At 42.5% G+C, this 19,379-nt stretch overlaps 1 protein-coding gene across 11 annotated transcripts in view; it reads left to right on the plus strand.

Annotated features, from left to right (window-relative positions):
• The window catches only part of EPHA6 (EPH receptor A6), a 750,202-nt gene that overhangs the window by 371,754 nt on the left and 359,069 nt on the right, over window positions 1-19,379 (plus strand). For all 11 annotated transcript variants that reach the window (XM_053308761.1, XM_053308767.1, XM_053308762.1 and 8 more), the window contains one exon: window positions 2,333-2,668. In XM_053308761.1, coding sequence (XP_053164736.1) covers window positions 2,333-2,668 — 336 coding nt within the window. The remainder of the gene's footprint in view (window positions 1-2,332; window positions 2,669-19,379) is intronic.

Below are 19,379 nucleotides of genomic sequence, written 5' to 3' on the forward strand. Positions count from 1 at the left end.
TCGAACTTGTAACCTTCTGGTTACAGGGCAGCAGTTTTACCACTGTGCCACCAGGGGCTCTTATGATGTCTTATATACAGTATATATTGTGAACTGCTTTGAAGGTGAATGCTTTTTTTACTAAATAAAAAAATGTTCTTGTGGTAGTTTTTAAGACACCTTTTTGTTCATTTCAGCAGTGGCAGCCTGCTCTAAGAAGCTGGAGGGGCAGAAAATGAGCCCCAGCTGCTTGGGTACTGGCAGCTACTACAGATATGCACGGAACCATGGCAGGGTGGTTCAAAAGCGGCGGGGGGTGCCACTTTAAGAGTGGGGAAGGGTGCACTTACCCCTCCTGCCTCTTCCCCCCCTCCACTGGCACCCTTTGTTAAGAAAGCTGATCGGGGCAGCAGTATACCTCCCTGCCACCCTGTTGCCCCTGTTGGTCAGATATGGCCGGAAGCCCCCAATGCGCCTGCGAACCGTTTCCATAAAGAACCTCCGAACCAGTTCCATGCACATCCCTAGCAGCCACTAAGGCTATTTACACGCGTGTGCAAAACCAGGCTAAGGAAGCCCAGCCCAGTTTTGCACATGTGTGTGTACCGCCGAGATCGGGCCTTATCCTGGCGGCATCACGATAGCAAACCCACTTATGGAGCCTCCCTCTAAAATGAGGTTAAGGGAGCAAACTCTCCCTTAACCTAATTTTTTTTTTTTTTTGGCCCATCTGTCAGCCACAGTTGCAAGCAGCCATAGCTACCAGACGGCAGTGCTCTTGAGGAGGGGAGGGGGGTCCCCATAATGTGCCATGCACTTGCGTGGTGCATTACTGGAGCTCCAGGGGGCAGCAGCAGCCCAACCCTCAGAGCTACCAGGAGCAGCCAGCGCTCGTCTGGGTGGGTGATCCACCCACCCAAGGAACGGAAACTGCTCATGTGCAGGGAGGTAAGCTCTTCAGGGCTTCCTCCCTGCTAACCCTACTGCCCTTTCTTACTGGTCATGAGAAAGGGCTCACTCTCTCACTGCCTCTGGCCCTGCCCTGACTGTAATTGAGCTATTTGGGCTGGTCATTCATCTGGTAGGAAAGGGAAATCTTCAACCAAGCAAATAACCAGTTGTTTAATTTTCAAAAGAGTAACTGGCCTTATCCACCCCCAACAGTACTTCCAGTGACTGTTGCTGGTGTCTATCTGATGTTTCTTTTTAGAATGTGAGCCCTTTGGGGACAGGGTTCCATCTTATTTGTTTGTTATTTTCTGTGTAAACCGCTCTGAGCCATTTTTGGAAGGGTGGTATAGAAATCAAATTATTATTATTATTATTATTATTATTATTATTATTATTAATGTTTAATTGTTTTATTCTGTTTTTATAGTTTTGATTTTAATTGTTAACTGGTTTAAATTGTTCTTATTTTGTTGTAAACCACCCTGAGCCATTTTTGGAAGGGTGGTGTATAAATTGAATAAATAAAATAAATAACCCCACACAGCTCAGTTACTGCCAGGGTAGGGCCAGAACTGGAGCAGTTGGGTTGCATGTTATGCCCCTACAGGTTATTAGTTCAGGCTGTTGCTGCATCCCAATCATATTATGTTGTGAGCAGTTCCAATCATGTTATGTTGTGTGAGCAGGTTTTTGTAGGGTTTTTTTAAATAATTAGAGAGCATGCTTTTTCTAGAGACTGTCCTACGAGGCTCATCTTGAAACTGGAAATTATGTTGCTTATCTCAAATCTCACTTTGAGTCCTATTTTAAGCCTTTGTATACAACTTGAGTTCAGTTCTGATCCTGTCCTTAGGTTCTATGGACCACTTTTCATGTTCCATACAAGCAGTGAGAGAGGTACTATGAATGAGTTCCCTTCTTCCCATGCTTCTGTGACTTTTTTTAAAAAGGAAAAGATTTTTGGCCCTTGTGTTTAAGACATATATTTGGTACATTTAATTTGTCTCCATGAATTACAAATGAGTTTTTTCCCTGCATATTTCAAAATAATGGCTGACATGCTGACTAAGAGTGTTGGGGTGTGGCATGCATGCTGCCTCCACAACAGGGTTACACTGTGCATGTGGGGAAAACAGTTCTCACTTATTCCCCCTCCAAGTAGAAGTCTCTGTGTCCCAAAATTAGCTCCCTAGAGGCTGCACAACCCTCAGGGACATACTTATGGATCACAGGAGGTGCTTCTGGGTAGAGGGGGAATTGGAAAATATTGCTTCCCTTTGCAATGCAGCATAACTCTGCATTTCTATGGAGAGTATGCACATTGCACCTCTACAATATTAGTCAAGATGCCAGCCACTGTACACTAACTCTGGTACCAACTTGTTATTTTCCTTTTTCTTAGGTCCACCTTCTGCTCCAAGGAACGTTATTTTTAACATAAATGAAACCGCTCTCATGTTGGAATGGAGCCCACCAAGTGACACAGGAGGGAGAAAAGACCTCACCTATAGTGTTATTTGTAAGAAGTGTGGGTCTGATGCCAGTCAGTGTGAGATTTGTGGAGGAGGTATCCGATTCGTTCCAAGACATACTGGGCTAACCAATTCCTCAGTGACTGTGCTTGATTTTGTGGCCCATGTGAACTACACTTTTGAAATAGAAGCCATGAATGGAGTCTCCGAACTGAGTTTTTCACCCAAGCAATTTACAGCTATTACAGTTACCACGGACCAAGATGGTAAGTAAGATGTGCTATTTGATATCAGTTACAGCTTATTCTATAGGGTATAGTTAGTAGTACATGTTGTCAATTATTGAAAGAAAATATAAGCCAACAACCTGCAGATCATTTGTTCTTCTACTGTACTACTTTGGAAAATATTGTTTCAGAATAAGATAGGACTTCCTAGAAACTGTTCATTAAAACAGGACTGTCAAAATGTCATGGTGTAATACTGACAATAATGCATTATTGATGTATGCTTCATTTTTCTTTAGGTATAGCTGAAGTTTTATATTCCTTTCTATTTTATTGAGAAAATGGAACCTATGGACTTTACTGATACACTTAGGATTATTCTTGGGCAAATGCTATTATTTGCTTAGTAGCAATTCTTAAAAGATTTTGCCCTAAGTAAAAAGCCACCATTCCAACAAAGTTAATGGGAATATTTCCATAGATTTTAGTAAATTAGAACTACAGTCAGAGTCCCATGGTTGTGTGTATAAGAAACAGGGCTGATTCAGGTGTAACATGGAATCAAGTCTAGTCCCACATGAAAACCTTGAAGTTGAAGGGTGCATGCTCCCCTCTTCTCATGACCACACTAGGGATGTGTGGACAGGTTCGATCTGGCTTGGGGTTGAGCTGAACCATCCCCAGTTCAGCTCGACTCTGGACCAGAACCCCACCCCCCCAACCCTTTGGGGGGGGTTGTGGGCCTCTTTTTTAAAAAAATTAAACTTACCCCCTCTGTGGGGGTTCTCCAAGGCAGGTGGGGTCTTTGGAGATTCCCCCTCCTGCTGCTGGCCTTCCATACTTCCAAATATGGCCTGTTCAGTTTTCCCCCAGCACGACTGCCATTTTGGAGGCACCACACCTGCTCAATAGGCTTCAATGGGTCATGCCTCAATGGGTCATGCCAGGCCATGCAGAGGTCCATTGCGCAGGCACAACAACCTCCAAAATGGCCACCACACCAGGGGGGAAGGCCCGAATGGGCCTAAGAATGGCCTAACAGGCCCTAATTGGAAGGATGGAAGGCTGGCAGGGGGAAGGGAAACCTCTGAGGACAACCCCCGCCCCCGCTGCTGCCTTGGAGAACCCCCAGAGGGGGTAAGTTTAAAAAACATTTTAAAAAATACATTCACAAACAACCACCACCCCCAACCAAACCAAACTGTGGGGGTTCAAGTGGGGTACTCGACCAAACTAGCCCGGTCCAGTTCAGGTCTGGTTCAGACTCAAACTAAACCAGACCAGCGGGTTCCATGCACACGCCCAGTCCAGCCTTAGTCTTTACATATAGCAGACTAAGCCTCCCTTGGTTAAATTCACAACTTTCCAGACTGTTTCCAATGCCAGAGCATTTCAATTAGCTCTTCTAGCTGAATTCATAGTCGAACTAGTGCTTGACCAAAGTCCCATAATGAAGTATCAATATCTTTCCACTCCCTGGACAGTTCTTCTACACCATGTCAGCAACACAGATTAATATATACTGGCAACTGTTCGGGATTATTGTGTAAATGTGTATGGGCAGAGATGTATCTTGTTTTTATGATAGCAGGTAGTTACATATATCTTTTAACTCTGTCTGCTTTTTGTATAACTGTGTTGGTTTTCACTAGTTTATCTATTGAGGGGAAGGCCATGGTAATCTATGAGAGCCTGACAGTAAAACCTGAGTGTGTATGTTACATTACTAAAAATGCTACTGGTAAAGCTTCAAAAAATTTAAGGATCACTTTTCAGAGTCTCAGTCAGTTTATTTGGACATAAAGGGAGAAAAAGACATGGTGATAAATGAAATGGCAAGCTTCCATAAAACACGTTTATGAAGGTAACATCATTTTTGTTGGCTTAGAAACTATATACAGTAGAGTGATCATTGGAAACTATATATTTAAAAGATCAAAAGAAAATTAAAATGTCAATATTCTTGTGAAGAAAATTGATGGATGTTTCTGGCTGCTGAGAGAAATTTTGTATGAAGGCCAATACACATTCAAAAACTCTGGGCTACACGTAATATTTTACCAGTGAAATTTTAAAATGGATTGCTTTCTCTAAAAATCTAGGAACATAGAACATTAAGTGGCAAGTAAATTTAAATATAGTTGAAATGGCTATTGGAGTATTTCAGATATAAAATTAATTTGTGTAGAAAACACACATAAAACACCCCTGCCTGCTGTACCAGGGGAACCCAAATGGTGGTGGTGGAGAGACTTATGTATACTTTATTTAATTACCTTGCTTTTCTTTCCACTTATGTTTAAATTGTGTCACTTTTAAAGTTGTGGCTGATAGCCACACTAAATTACTCATGAGTAATCCCTTTGAAATGAATGGGGAAAGTCCATCATGACTAACTTGTCATATTGCTTTCAATGGGACTATGCATGAGTAATTTGGTTTGGATGTCAGCCATATCTTTTAGGAAAGTTGTTTCCAGTATGGATAATTTTGGAGATAGGTAGTAATAAGCTGGAGTTCTGAAAGGAGCAACAACAACAGGGAGGACAGTAAATGATAGACAGATAGATAGATAGATAGATAGATAGATAGATAGATAGATAGATAGATAGGATGGTTCCCTGCCCCCAGAAGGGGTCACAATCCTAAAAAGAAACACAGGGTAGACACCAGCAACAACCACTGGAGGGATGCTGTGCTGGGGTTGGATAGGGACAGTTGCTCTCCCCCTGCTAAATACCTGTATGTCAAGTGAAGCATGGGAAGTATATGGAGAGAATCACCATGTTAAAAGATGTCTCTTTGTTTAATTAATTAACATGTTTTTTCCCTTCAACTGACACTTAGCTGCTCTCAAAATTCTGTGCCTCCCTGGATAGGAAACAAGCATGCATTGCTTAAAACTCATTATGCCATTTTTGCATGTTTCTTTTATTTTTAATTTACAAATTAATATTTTTCTGTATAACAAATAATTTTGCCATTAGATGATGTCACTGTAGTTGATCATTACCTTGTTCATCAACTAATTTTTCTGACTTGTTATTCTTGGTCAGTATATAAGATGAGCACTACTGGTGTTCAAAGTTCTTCTGCAACGCAGAAGAATAAATTATTTTCTGGACAAGCCTGGTCTACTGATTATTTCTACTCCACTGTGGCAGGAAACATTGGAAACTTCATTTCACAGACATCCAGCAGCAAGGAGTGTCCATTTTCCCAGAAATATCCATGGGATGTTGTGATATGAAGTTTGAAATGCTTCCAGCATATTTGTCTGGGAAGTGTTTGAAACATATATTCCTAGCATCTCCGTGGTAATGGAGGGCATTGAGGCCTACCCTGCTACCTACCAATGTGCTCCAAACAGTAATTTTGGGGAAGAGACTTAGAATGAGGAAGAGCATGGGATTTGAGCTCAGGATGGGCCTGAGTTTAAACAAGTGTCATGAATCAGGAATCAGACCTCATATTATCCCAGGAGGAGTTTGAGGAGACAAAAGATGGAAGAAACTAGGTGCAAGAACCACCACCACCAAAGAAATTGTTTTAGAAGGTACCACTCAAGGAAGGAAGCCCCAGAAATTTGCACTACCATGACCTGATATTCTTCTCTGATTCAAAAGTCTTTTCTTCAGAGCTTACAGAAATGCAGGAACCTCTCCAGTTCTGCCAAACCAGGTACTTGAGAAATAGGCAAGGGTGTAGCCACTATTGGGCTACGCCCCTCATGGCCCTGACATGCCCCCCACCTCTGACATCAGATGCTGAGGGGCTGGTTTAGCTCCCGAGCGGAGCCACGCGGCCCCGTTTGGAAGTTAAATGGCTGTCACTGCATTTGCAGTGTGGCCAGGAGCGGATCTTCCCTGCCTTAAAGGCAGGGAGAGCCGCTTCTGGCCATGCTGCAAACGCAGCGCTGGCCCCGATCTAGCTCCTGAATGGGGCCATGTGGATGGAATGGGGCCTGAATGGGTCCATGAGTTAGATGGCCAGCGCTACGTTTGCAGCGTGGCCAGGAGAGGTTCTCCCTGCCTTTAGGCAGGGAAGAGCTGCTCCTGGCCGTGCTGCAAATGCAGCGCTGGCCTGAATCTAATGCCCGAAAGGGGCCCGACCCTGCCCCCCACATCTGACGTCAGATGCGGGGGTGTAGCTAACCCCAGCGTCTGACGTCAGATGTAGGGGTTGGTGCTGGACACGGGCTGCCACTGGTCTGGCTCCACTACTGGAAATAGGGCCTCTTTAAGCTAATCCCTGCAGGGTGGGTGAATCTGGAAACATTAGTGTCATGACAGCATCAGCTCTTTGCTGGAGCAACATCTTAAATTATTGTCTGGGAATGGCTTTATCCAGTCTGATCCTACCTTCTATCTAGTCTGCTCCTTTCTCCATGGTCCTATTCCTGCCCAGTGTCTCTGGTTTTGTTCCCTGCTTGGATTTTGTAGACATCTTTGCCAGACTCTGTCACTGGAACCACTATGGCCCCCAGTTTGGAACAGGATAAAAAGATAATTTGTGTGCAATCAGAATTAAACTCATATTAGCTCAGTTAAGATGAGCCCATAGCAAACTGAGCCAGGAGGAGCTTGCCCATAGTTAGCCGCATGCAAGTTACCACATTGTTACTGTCCATGAAATAATTGTCACGCAGCCCTCATGAACACATTTTTTGGGGGTAACAGCATTTCAAAGGGAAGATTTGAGAAAATTGCCCCTACCCCACATGAATGTCCAGGTGCTTTACTCTGGAACACCGAAAATGTGCATGTGCTTCCTTTGCTGTGCGTTCACTTTGTAAGTCAGGATGTTGACCAATATATGTGGAACATATTGATGAAAAGTATTGTATAGTATTGACATGTCTAGGAAATGAACACAAAGTTTTTAGGGAAATGGAGGGTTTTTAAAAAAAAGTTTCAGGTTCTTGTAATTTGACCTAGGATTATACAGAAATCTTTGGGAAGCTGATGTACTGAATCTCAAGAAGCTGTTGAAACTGTTTCACATCTCGAGTGTTTTCCTCTCAAAAATGAGCCACTTTGTACTATGTATTCCTGCCACTGCAAAGAACAAAATTAAAGTAATCAGGCTCAGTTCATTTAGTTGAAATCTTTAGCACACTGACTGATATAGTTAGAAGAGTCATTACTGAATAATCTAGCCTCAGTTCAGTACAAGATATTCCCAAGATAAGATTGTGACTTCAATATTGTAATTAGAAACCTTTGCCACAATACTTAATTGACTGACTGCTGAAATTCTTCAGTCACATTAGCAGCCTTCTGTTTTCAGAGTTTACCTAAACATTTCTGAAAGAAATTTCAATTAAACCACCATCTCTGGCGTTCTGAATTCATGACAAGCAAACTGAAGGCCTCTTTTCCTTTCCTAGCAAGAGGAATTAGTTTGGTCAAAAGCTGTAAAGGAAGACATTAATCATGGCCAGTCAGTCTGGAAAAATGGTGCTTGTAGGTGTCATGACTTTCACACAAACCTTTAGGGAGCATATTCAATTCTGCTGATGTTTGCTGTGGGGTCTTTAAAGCAATTATGCTCGTAACAGGTTGCTTCAATTCATTTGCTTCTTAAAATGTAGTTTCTTCATTATGCTACATAACCCCTTCTTCCTCTATACGTGTGTGTCTCTTCCATATGGATTTGCCCAGGGCTTTCAGTCCACTGACAGTTTTCATTTATATACTCTGATGGCATTAAGTTGTGCAGGTTGGAATAGTGTTGAAAGCAGATTTAAAATTACCTAAAGTTTTCATATTTTTGCAGCCTTTAGAAATCTATTTGCTTTATGGTTGAGTTATTCAACATAGTATTTCAAACAACATACACTCATCTACTCCTGGCCAGGTTTTATAATAAAGAAGGCTTGTCTTCCAGCTCCAGTTTTAGATTGAATTTTTGAATATGCATTCACACCTAGGTAAAATCCAGGTTTGCCTCCTAGGATACAGTAAGGGAGAGTATTTCTGTGAAAGGATTAACTTCACTTAAGAAATACACAGTGTACATACCATTTTGAAATGTGCATATCATGCTTTCCAGAATCTCAAGCAAAAGTTTACCTTGTTTTTTTTAATCACAATGAAACAGTATGCTAAAAGGTTATACAATATCAAAGATATGAGAGCTTTCCTTAAATACATATTAAAAAGCGACTGTATGACTGTTTTATCCTGAGGTAGACCCATTAAGTCGCAACTAGTCATTGGAGTATAGTCATATACTTGTTTATATAGTTAAAGAAGTAGCAACTGTCAAGGCTGTGCACACAACCATATGGGTAGGCAAAGGGTCCAACTCACCTTCCCCCCAGACAAGCAAGGGTATCCTGCTGGGGGTGCATCTCACACTCGTGGACGATCCGCACTGCTCCAAGCAGCGTGGATCTCCGGAGACCAGGACAATCCTTCTCGGCATCCGTATACCCCACAATTCACTGTGCAATGAGCACAGTGCATTGAGGGATACCCGCCACAAGTCTGGTGCTCTAGGTGCCCAATGGTGCATACTCAGGCTGCTTGCAGCCCGAGCACCCACATAACCCCGTTGCCAGGGTTAAGGGTGGGTGCACTTGTGCCCTTAACCGTGGCTAAAGGACGGGGCAAAAAGTAGGGTTAAGTGAGCAGGCTACTCAAGCCAGTGTTAGGCTGTTCATGTGAATAGGCTTGTTATCTGTTTGATATCATTTCACAGTAAGTTCTTCCATATTGTGAGCAGGCAGTCAGATACAAAAGCTAGCATCTGGCATAGTGTTAACTGTTTGGCTCTCTGAGACGGAACATAACTATTCCCCCTGTTCTCCCTGCCCTAACAAATCTATATAAGTAGTTATGCAGTATTTTAGTTCCCCTTCACTCCATTGCTCTTTGAGGAACTATGAAAACTATTCACTGTAAACTGGAATAACATTTTTTTATGAGAGCTAGCGATGCAAAGTTAAATTGCAAGAACAGATATAACTTACAAGTCTGTATCTGGGCAAAAAGGCATGTGTTTGTTCTTTGTTTCATCTCTGAGTCATATCTTAAAGCAGGTAATGGCATTACCACAATTTTCAGGCAAATATTCTATAAATATGCAACCAACCAAGAATCTTCAACTGGAAAAGTTGTGACCCCTGAATGAAGCATCTTCTGCCAGGAGGGCAGAAAGAAGAACTTAACCCAAATCTACTAGGGATGTGCAAACTGGTTCAAATTCGAACCGGTACGAATTTGAACTGATCCGGTTTTATGGTTCAGATTCAAACCAAACCAGCCATCAGGTTCGAGCTGCAGGTTCGAATGTGAACCAAATTGGGGGGGGGGGTTCAATTCAAACCGATTTGAACTGGTTTGAACCAATTCAAACCGATTTGAACTGGTTTGAACCAGTTCAAACCTCCAAAAGTGGTTGGGGTGGTAGCTAGCACCCAACCCCCAAAGCAATCGGACACTCGTATGATTTTTAATGAATTTTTAAATTTTATTTTTTTTCATAGGGTATAATGGGACTCGAAGCAGCCCATTATTCCCTATTGTGGAGCATTTATGGGTGCCAACAACCACCCAAACCCAGAAGCAATTGTACACTCCTACGTTTTTTTATGAATAGTTGAAATATTTTTAATTATTTTTCTCATAGGGTATAATGGGACTTGAACCAGCCCATTATCCCGTATTGTTGAGCACCTAGGGCCACAAAATTAGGGTGGGTGGTAGGCACCCAGGGGTGCCTACCACCCACAAAACCCCAAGGCAATCAGACACTCCTCCAATTATTGGTGAATTTTTAAAGTATTTTTAATTCCTCATAGGGAATAATGAGGATTCCAGCAAATGTATAGCTTCATGTCGGGGGGAAAGGGGTGGCCTGGAGTGGAGGGTGTTGGGTGGTAGTTCCCAAGGGGTGCAAGGAAGCTACCAGAATTATTTGAAAGGAATTGGGCAAAGCGCTGATATTTAAAGTTTATGTGTCATTAAGTTTCTTCTCCATAAGGAAAAATGAAGGTTTCAGCAGCCCCATAACTGCACTTGGGGGGTGCTAGGGTGGCCCAGAGCGAGTAGTGGTGTAGTGCACGGAGGGTTGCTAACCCATGGGGTACTGGTTTTTGTTGTTTCTGAGGTGTTTTGAGTGTAAATTATCTGGTAGCATATGAGATTTTCAATGACAAACCATGAATCCACTCTCATTTGCTACCAGACAATCTACACTCAGAACACCTCAGAAACATTAAAACCCAGTATCCCATGGGTAAGCAATCCTTGGGGGTGAGTTGGCACCCTCTGTCCACTACACCACCACTCGCTCTGGGCCAGTTTGAAATGGTTCGAATTTGAACCGAACCGTGTGTGTGTGTGTGTGTGTGTGTGTGTGTGTGTGTGTGTGTGATCAAAACCAAAACCGAACCTCCCCCTCCCAGTTCGATCCCGGTTTGAATTTGAACTGAACCAGGCAAACCAGTTTTGTGCACATCCCTAAAATCTACTGCTTGGTGAAGGAGATCTTCTGGTGCCATGTGAAAATATGACCCAACTGCCTCTTTAAATAGCTAGGATAAATAAGCAAAATTTGGGGCTCTAATTTTGACATTTATTTATTTTATAACAATTCTATATTCTGTGTGTTTTGTTAATACATTAACTTGGGGATTAATTAAACTGGTGTATTCTGATCTAGGTAGGTAGATTTTAAACATTCCAATAATATTTCCTTAACCCATGTTAATGTCTTGGTAATCTCAGACAAGCTACTGAGACAAGGGGAGTTGGGGATGGCAGAGATTCAAAGCCATAAAGTGGTGACGCTAAATCCTATCTCTCCCTCAATAGTTCTTCGAATCCTAGTGCTCTTTACCTCAGTGTGTGGTGGCAACTATTGATTATTTGGTGTTTGGGGGTGATTTAAGTGGAAAAGTTGTAGCAAGTAAAAGGCAACCATTTAATTCAGCTTTCTTAGTAATCTCCTGAGTTTCCAGGAAAAACAGACAGATAAGGACCCCCAAAGATGACACAATCTTCTCATACCCCATGGCAATCCTGCCTACAACCTTGGCTCCTCCACCATCCTCAGTCTTCCAAAGTTCTTTCATTCTCTTAATTAACTCTGCCCTTTCTCCCTTGTTCCTTACACCAGGTCACCTACATGATGCCTCCTTCAAATCAAATTACTTCTCAAAGCCCACTTGTTTTGTGAAGCATGACCTCCTAGTCCCTGTAGTCAGGGGCGTAGCTATAATTGAGCAGATGGGTTCAAAGTACTCGGGGGAGCCCAGGTCCTGAGGGCCCTCCAACTCCACCCTTCCCTATTTTCTTCAATATCTCCCACACTGCAGGGCCACCAGGGAGAAGGGTGAACACCGGCCCCCTCTCCCCTAGCTACACCGCAGCCTGTAGCCTATTGCAACTAACCCTTAGTATATGCACAAGAAACAACTACATATTCTTCCCCTGTTTAGCCTGTCTCCACTCCTCTCTCTGTCATCTGTCTTGTGTCTAGAGTGTGAAAGATGGGCAGTGACTTCTTATATGTTGTGAACATATGTTGTGAACATCATATGTACATGGATGTGCTATATAAGGTTCCCTTGAATCTTAAATACATGACTTGATTGTGTATATGTGTATGTATTTATTTGAGCTGTATTCAAGATCCAAAAGAACCTGGTTGAAGTTGGAAACATAATATAAGGACTCCGCTTTTGTGGAGTCCTTATGTTACAGGAGATCTTAAGGGTTAACTTGAACAGGAACACAATTCTGTTCCTTAGTGTTATCTAGTAGTTATGCTTCTAGCTAGAAAAACAGAAAAAGAATCAGGATGTTTTGAGAACTAAAGATCATAATAAGCAACTAACAAAGTTAGCTGTTTGCAGATTCTGCATTAGAATTAGGAAAATGATCATAGTCTTGGGAATGGATCATCATTATGTGTCAGGAGAAGTAATTAGATAATTAATTGAGTAATGTACTGTGGGTGTGATTGGTTAACCAGGAAGTTTTTCACATGGGGCTTTTAAAGTGCTTTAATTCACATCTCCTCTGGAATGGTGGGGGTGTGTTCACATATTGGCCAGATTTACCTCCAAATCCTTGCAATATATCGGGGAGCAGCTTACACACAATTGAGGTTTTTCACTGTGTATTAGAGTGTAGCCTGTTTTATAGCTGAGGTAAAAAATCCACTATTTGCATTGATCTGGGGGACAATTTCAAGTTCACAGAAAAGCCTCCCAGTAAAATTGCGGTATAGCCTGCTGGGTGTAAAAGTCCCAGATTATGTATGCAAATGTATTTTTGCTATACAAGTTATAATGGAAATGGATACTACATAAAGAAAGGAAGTCATGTTCTAGATTTTTTTATCCTATTATCAGTATTAGTGCAAAAGCCAACATTTGTCCATTTCTAAGTGAATAAAGAACAGAGTGTGACTTGTAAATCTATCTCTTGTGCAAAACCAATTAAAACGTGCAAAAAGAGGGTAAGGAAGGGTAATTTTCTTAGACGCACTGACCACCTTAGGATTTGGGTCAAGGAATAAAGTCTGCATTCAGTCCTTCCTTTCCTGATTTTATTTATTTTTAGTACAATTGTTGAATTGCATATTTAAGCCCTGCCTTTGATTAACAAATTAAGACCAATTATGCAATTCAAGGATCTGAAATGTGATAATGTAAGGTACTGTGCTGTCAAATTCTACTTTGGTACTTGACGATTTGGAAATTAAAGGTAATTTTCTTTTATTAATTCAAGTCAGGAGAAAAAATGGATTGATTCAGGTGGCTAGTTCATGTCTACTTTCAAAATTAGATTTTTTTAAACTTACATTAATTAAAGCTGACTTTCTGCTGAAGTTGAAAATCAATAAAAGGCTAATATTGTCTTAAAACACATGAAAATAGTTGTTCCATTTTTCAGCATTATTTTAGCTCAGAAAAACAATTCACGCTCTCTCTCTCTCTTCCTGAATGCTTGTTCATTCCCAGTCCAAAAAACTATTGCGATACCAAAAGTGCTCACTGAACTACTATAAAATCGAATATGACTGGTATAAATTAGTTGAGATTGTCAATGCCATATATCAGGCTGCTGTATATAGTTTAACAGAGCAGCCCCATGACATAGCTGTGAAGTAATAAAACATGCAGTAAGTATGACATTGCTGTAGTTATGAGAGGCACTTTCCAATAACTATGTGACCACAAACCCCTTTTTAGATGAGGTATTGGCAATCCTGATGGATAGCAATGAACAGCATGGTGCATGTGCAGAAGTAGTTTCTGAAACCACTTCTATATACAGATAATATTACTGGATATGATGCACACATGCAGAAGGCACTATAAATTTTTAAGAAATGAACCAAGAATGCAGGATTGTGCTCATAGGATCTTTGGTGGATGAAAGTGCTGAACACCTATTGTTGTAGATTGCAGAGATTAAATCATGGCACTTATTTTTCTTTCAGCCCCTCAAAATCCAGTAGCGCTGTTAACCATAAGGCTGGTTGTTACACATACTCGGATTCCTTGAATGAATTGTTTATTATCTTCCTTATGAAGAAGACAAAAGAGGCTTAGACAACCAGTTGGGAAACACAGAAGCCTAGTGGTATAGCCACCATTGAGTTGGAGGGAACAAATGTCCTTAGACTGCTGGCAATCGCACTGGCAATGTCCTTGCACCAGCCCCAGACGCAAGCCAATGCAGGGGACATGGCGGGCATCAGAGCACACATGCACCACTCATCACCACTCCTCTCCCAGTTGGCAAGCACTTTGTTTGCCAGCTTGGAGCAAGGGAGTGAAAAGAAGTACCAAGCTGGTGAAGGAACCTCTTGCTGATTGGCAGAGGGCTAAGGGTGGCACAGCTGTGGTCCGATGCCAGCCATGCCTACTCCATTGATGTGCTTCTGATGCCAGCACAAGGGGCATGTCCAACATCGGAACACAGAAATGCTATTCATCACCCTCTTGCAGAGATAGGCAGTGTCAAGGGGTGCAAAGGCAGCAACAGAGCCACCACCATCATTCCTCTGCCCTAACAGAAGCTGTATCCGCACATTATGTTCAACACTGATACATATATTCAAGGTGCACAGATCTGTATGCAGCTGCATTGCAGTACACTTGCTGTCTGTACCATACATTTGAGGGGCCTCTAGACAGGTACAGTCATTCATTTCAAAGTGAATAAAGGTACAGTCATTCACCTAAAAATATGTACAAGTATAAAGCTATCTGGACACAGGTACAACATAGTGTCTGGATAGGGCTATAGAGGCTTATCAAAGTATAAATTGAGCCTCTGGATGGATGTATAGAAATGTAATAGATAATAAATAAATAGCTTGGATAGAGTACATAGAGAGATGTGCTTCTTTTCACACAAATGCACACAATACTCAAAGTCATCCAATGGCAGAAGGTTCCATACAGAAAAAAGGATTTATATCTTCATACAATGCACAATTAATTTAAGTGAACTGAATAGGGAGCACCAAAAACAGCAGCAGAAGCCAGCGGATGCAAGAGACAAATTTATTCTGACTATTATTCTATCAAACAAAAGTCCCACTGCATTTTGAGCATGTGTTCTTTATGGGACAGAAGAAAGGGAGGTTGTGGCTAGTTTTGTTAGAAAATATTAATGTTATATTAATATTAAAATATTAATGGCAATATTTTCTGCTCTTTAACAAAGAGTACATGCTCAAAATATGTTGAACTGTTATTTGATTCTTTCGAACCAATTTATCTGTATCTGCTGTATTCTGTTACTGTTTTTAACATTAATTTAGGGAATTCATTACTATAAAATGTGTTAATGATCACTAGAGTTGATTCTTTGGTACAAAATGATTCTGAATGGATTCTTTGGTCATCATTCATTTTGCACCAAAGTATCCTCTCAGAACACCTCAAAAATTGAAAGTAATTACAAAACCCAGTACCCCATGGGCTTTTGGTTTGGGGGGTGGTTGGCACCCCATGTACACTACAACACAACCCACTTTGAACCATCCTGGCACCACCCACGGGGAGTAATGGTGCTGCCAGTCAATCCCCTTATGTAAGAAATCTTATGGAAGAAAAAATAAAACCACTTAAACTTCAATAATTTGTTAAAAAGACCCACCTCTTTAGCCGATTTCTTTGGGATTTGGGTGGTAGCTGCTACCCATTGGGCACTACCACCCAACCCACTGTGGCACTCCTAGGAGGCACCCACAGGCCAAAATGGGCACTCGTTTTCCCATTGTCCCCTATGGGTGGATGTAGCACACACCACATCCATTGTGTCCCCCTCTCCCCCCAACAGAAATGCAATTAATCTACACAACAGTGCAAAACAATGCCTATGCACCCCCCTGCCCACAAATGCAAAATAACAGCAGCAGCAACCAGCAAGCAAGTGCGATAGCGCAGAGTAGGACCAACATCAATTGCCCTCCATCCCCCAAGCATTTCATCAACAAGCAACTAACACAACACCACTACACATACACAAAGCTAAGACCTGTGTGTGCTACTTTGGCACCTGGCCTTAAGCAGAGTAAGTTCTGAATCTCTGGACACAAAACAGGGCTGGCAGTGACACAGCAAGGTTACCCACCCACACAAGCAGAAGAGTGATGACAACAACAGCACACATTGCAACAAAAAAACTTCTGCAACAGAACGGAGCCTGTGGCAACAACAGAACCTATTGTAATGCAAACAATGTAGTTTGAATAAAATGATGATGAACACAAGTCACAATATGACCTTATCTTCATTGCAAAGATGTCACACACAGAGAACCTATGTCCAGCCATGAGGTTACCTAAATACAGGTACAGGCATAGCAACAAACCAAGGCACTTGAATTAATTACATACATATACTGCTAGTGATTAGTGTTGGAGAAAAAACAACAACATATACCTGTGTGTGCTGTGCAAAAGGGTTAAGGTTTGGGTTTGGGTGATGTTTTTCCATGGCCTCAGAATGCTATGTCATCTGCATAACAGACAGGCTGGCACATGTGAGGGCACCAGCAGCAAGCTCATCATTGGCCATGGCTGGCGGGTGGTGGGGGTGGGTGAGTTAGTGGTGGGAGTGGGGAGGTGCATGTGTGTATGTGTTGCTTCAGTCACAGTCCTTTCATGGGGCAGGGAGGTAACCAGCCAAGCAAAGTTGCATACAAAAATTAAAGAAACAAGTGCAAAGCCATAATACAAATTCAAATAAAGAAATCAAATCATTGTCATCACATCGTATTCATCATATCAGCATCACTTAATCAATGGAATCAATTCATATCAGCATGCAAGCACTTCCCAGCAAAAGCAAACAAAAACCCTCCTGCCTGCCTGCACCACGACACCACAGCCTCTGATGTATGGATGCTGCTGGGCCATGACGCCAGTCGACCCACCACCATCATTACACACTTGTAAGTTACCAATCTGAAGCTTGGAAGGTGGGATTTTAAAAAAAGAATGCAGGCACACAAAATGGAGAGCAATAGAGATCACAACAAAATGGAGGTCCGAATCTCCTAATTTATTTGGGTCTGAATCTGGGCAATTTGATTTGGACCCAATTTTAGCCAATGGACCACAGGGGCAATTTGTTCTGTCTCCAAATCACCCAAATTGATTTGTATCTGAATTGATTCACACATCCCTAATGCAGGCTCACTGGCTGCATAGGACTCACCACTTTGTTGGTGCTTCTAGCAAAGGTAGAGGCAGCACCATGCAAATCTGCTGAACGTGACTCCCATTGGGTATGCTGGAGGTCAGGTGGAGCTGGGATAACATACAGTGAGGCGGGTCTCACAATCCAAGAGATCTGCCTGGGGAGGGTGAGTGGGGAGAACGGGCTTAGCCCGCTCTCCCTGCACACAAGCAGGGCGGCAGCCCTGGGTGGCTGGATTGACTGCCCACACGACTGCTGACTCCATGACAGAGCCGGCAGAGGCTGGGAGGATCGGTGGCTGTGTGGCCCCCGGAAGCTCCAGTATGTCTTGCGTGAGCACGCAGGGCATACTGGAGAGACCCCAGAGCCGAGAGGCTACTTTTAAGCCTCCCGGCTGGGGGTCTGCTCATGAGTAGTCACAGCGTGGAGCCATGCCATGGCTACTCACGATTTTTAAAACTGGGTTTAAGGTTTGGCGGGTTAACCGCTAGGAAGCCACAGGGCTCGCCTCCGAGCCCAGTGGCTCCTACAATCAGGTGAAATCGGGCTAGGCTCCCCTAGTCCAATTTCGCCTGATCGTGGGAATAGCCCCTGTGTCATTTGCAGAGATCCTCTTTGCCTTCACTAGAAGCACCATCAGAATGGTAAGAACCATGCAGCCAGCAAGCCCACATTTCTCTTGGGTGAGCAACTCACTGAGGCAAGTCACACAATCAGTGAGACTCTCTGGAAGAGGGTTTTCAGGGAGAGCTGGCTTAGCCCACTCTCCCCGCAGACAATCATTCAGTCTGCCCTGGGCGGCCAGATCAGCTCCCCACATGATTGCCAGCTCCATCACGGAGCCAGCAGGGGCTGCAGGGCTAGGGGGCCGCACATCCAGAATGCCCTGTGCAAGTGTGCGGGGCATTCTGGAGAGACCCCCCGGGCTGGGAGGCTTGTTTCAGCCTCCCGGCGGTGATCTCCTCATGTGTTCTTGTAGCACCATGCCACGGCAATACATGATCACAAAAATGGGGTTAGTAGAGCACTCGCACCGCTAACCCCATTTAAGGGGAGGGGTACAAAAGCAGGTCACCCGCTTTGGAGAAACCAAGCTCGCCTGCGAGCCTGGTGGTTCCCATGATCTGTGGAAAGCGGACTAAACTCCCTTCGCTTGATTTTTGGCTGATCATGAGAATCGCCTTGTGTTTTATGTAAGCCATTAACTGGGCAAACATACTAGACTAAAATATGTGTAAGTAATAATAGCCTCTTTTATCATAGAAATATAACACAATTATGATGCCAGCATTGTGGAAATTTTCTTTAACAAAAGTTATGAGATGATCATTGTTAATTCAACCTTCCCTATAAATGATATTAATTTATACTTCATTGTCTCTTGATGTTTTGCCATTATTCATATGCTTGATGGCATGACTTATACATTCTGGCAGAACATCAGGCATATCTATTCCAGATATCTCTCCAGCTTTTTCAAAGTGTTTTTTTATATTATGCCAAGGCTTTTGTGAAGGCCAGCATAAAATTATGCCATTTTTTACCATGGGACTTTGTTTCCAAACAAACCTCCTCTGCCTGCTATTTTCATTAAGAAAGTATGGATTTAAACACCTTTTTAAAAGAACAGCGTGTGCAATTATTTTCTTTAACAAAACATTTATTTTACAGCACCCATTTATTTAAATATTTGTGGAATGATTTTTTCAGGATGGGGTCATAATCCACAAGAAAATAAATGGGGTGATGGTGATGATGATGATGATGATGATGATGATGATGATGATGATGATATAGAAGTTGCAGTAGCAGCTGTCTACTTCTAGATCTCAAACTCCAGCTTGTGGCAGTAACAGAGGTTCTTTTAGCAATACTTCCTGATAAAAATAATTCATTACTTTTAGATTCACACTTTGCCAGTCCAGAGTTGACCTACAGGCCATTGTAAACTTGATGCTAGGCTTTTATAGTGTGTTCCAAATTGTGCTGCTGTTGAAAACCAAGTATACAACAGATGCAGAAAGCTACAGCCTATCTCCAGTGCTGTAGAATTTTTAGTGGGTTCCTTTGGGC

Source organism: Hemicordylus capensis, chromosome 3 (assembly GCF_027244095.1).
Source record: "Hemicordylus capensis ecotype Gifberg chromosome 3, rHemCap1.1.pri, whole genome shotgun sequence".
NCBI lineage: Eukaryota > Metazoa > Chordata > Lepidosauria > Squamata > Cordylidae > Hemicordylus > Hemicordylus capensis.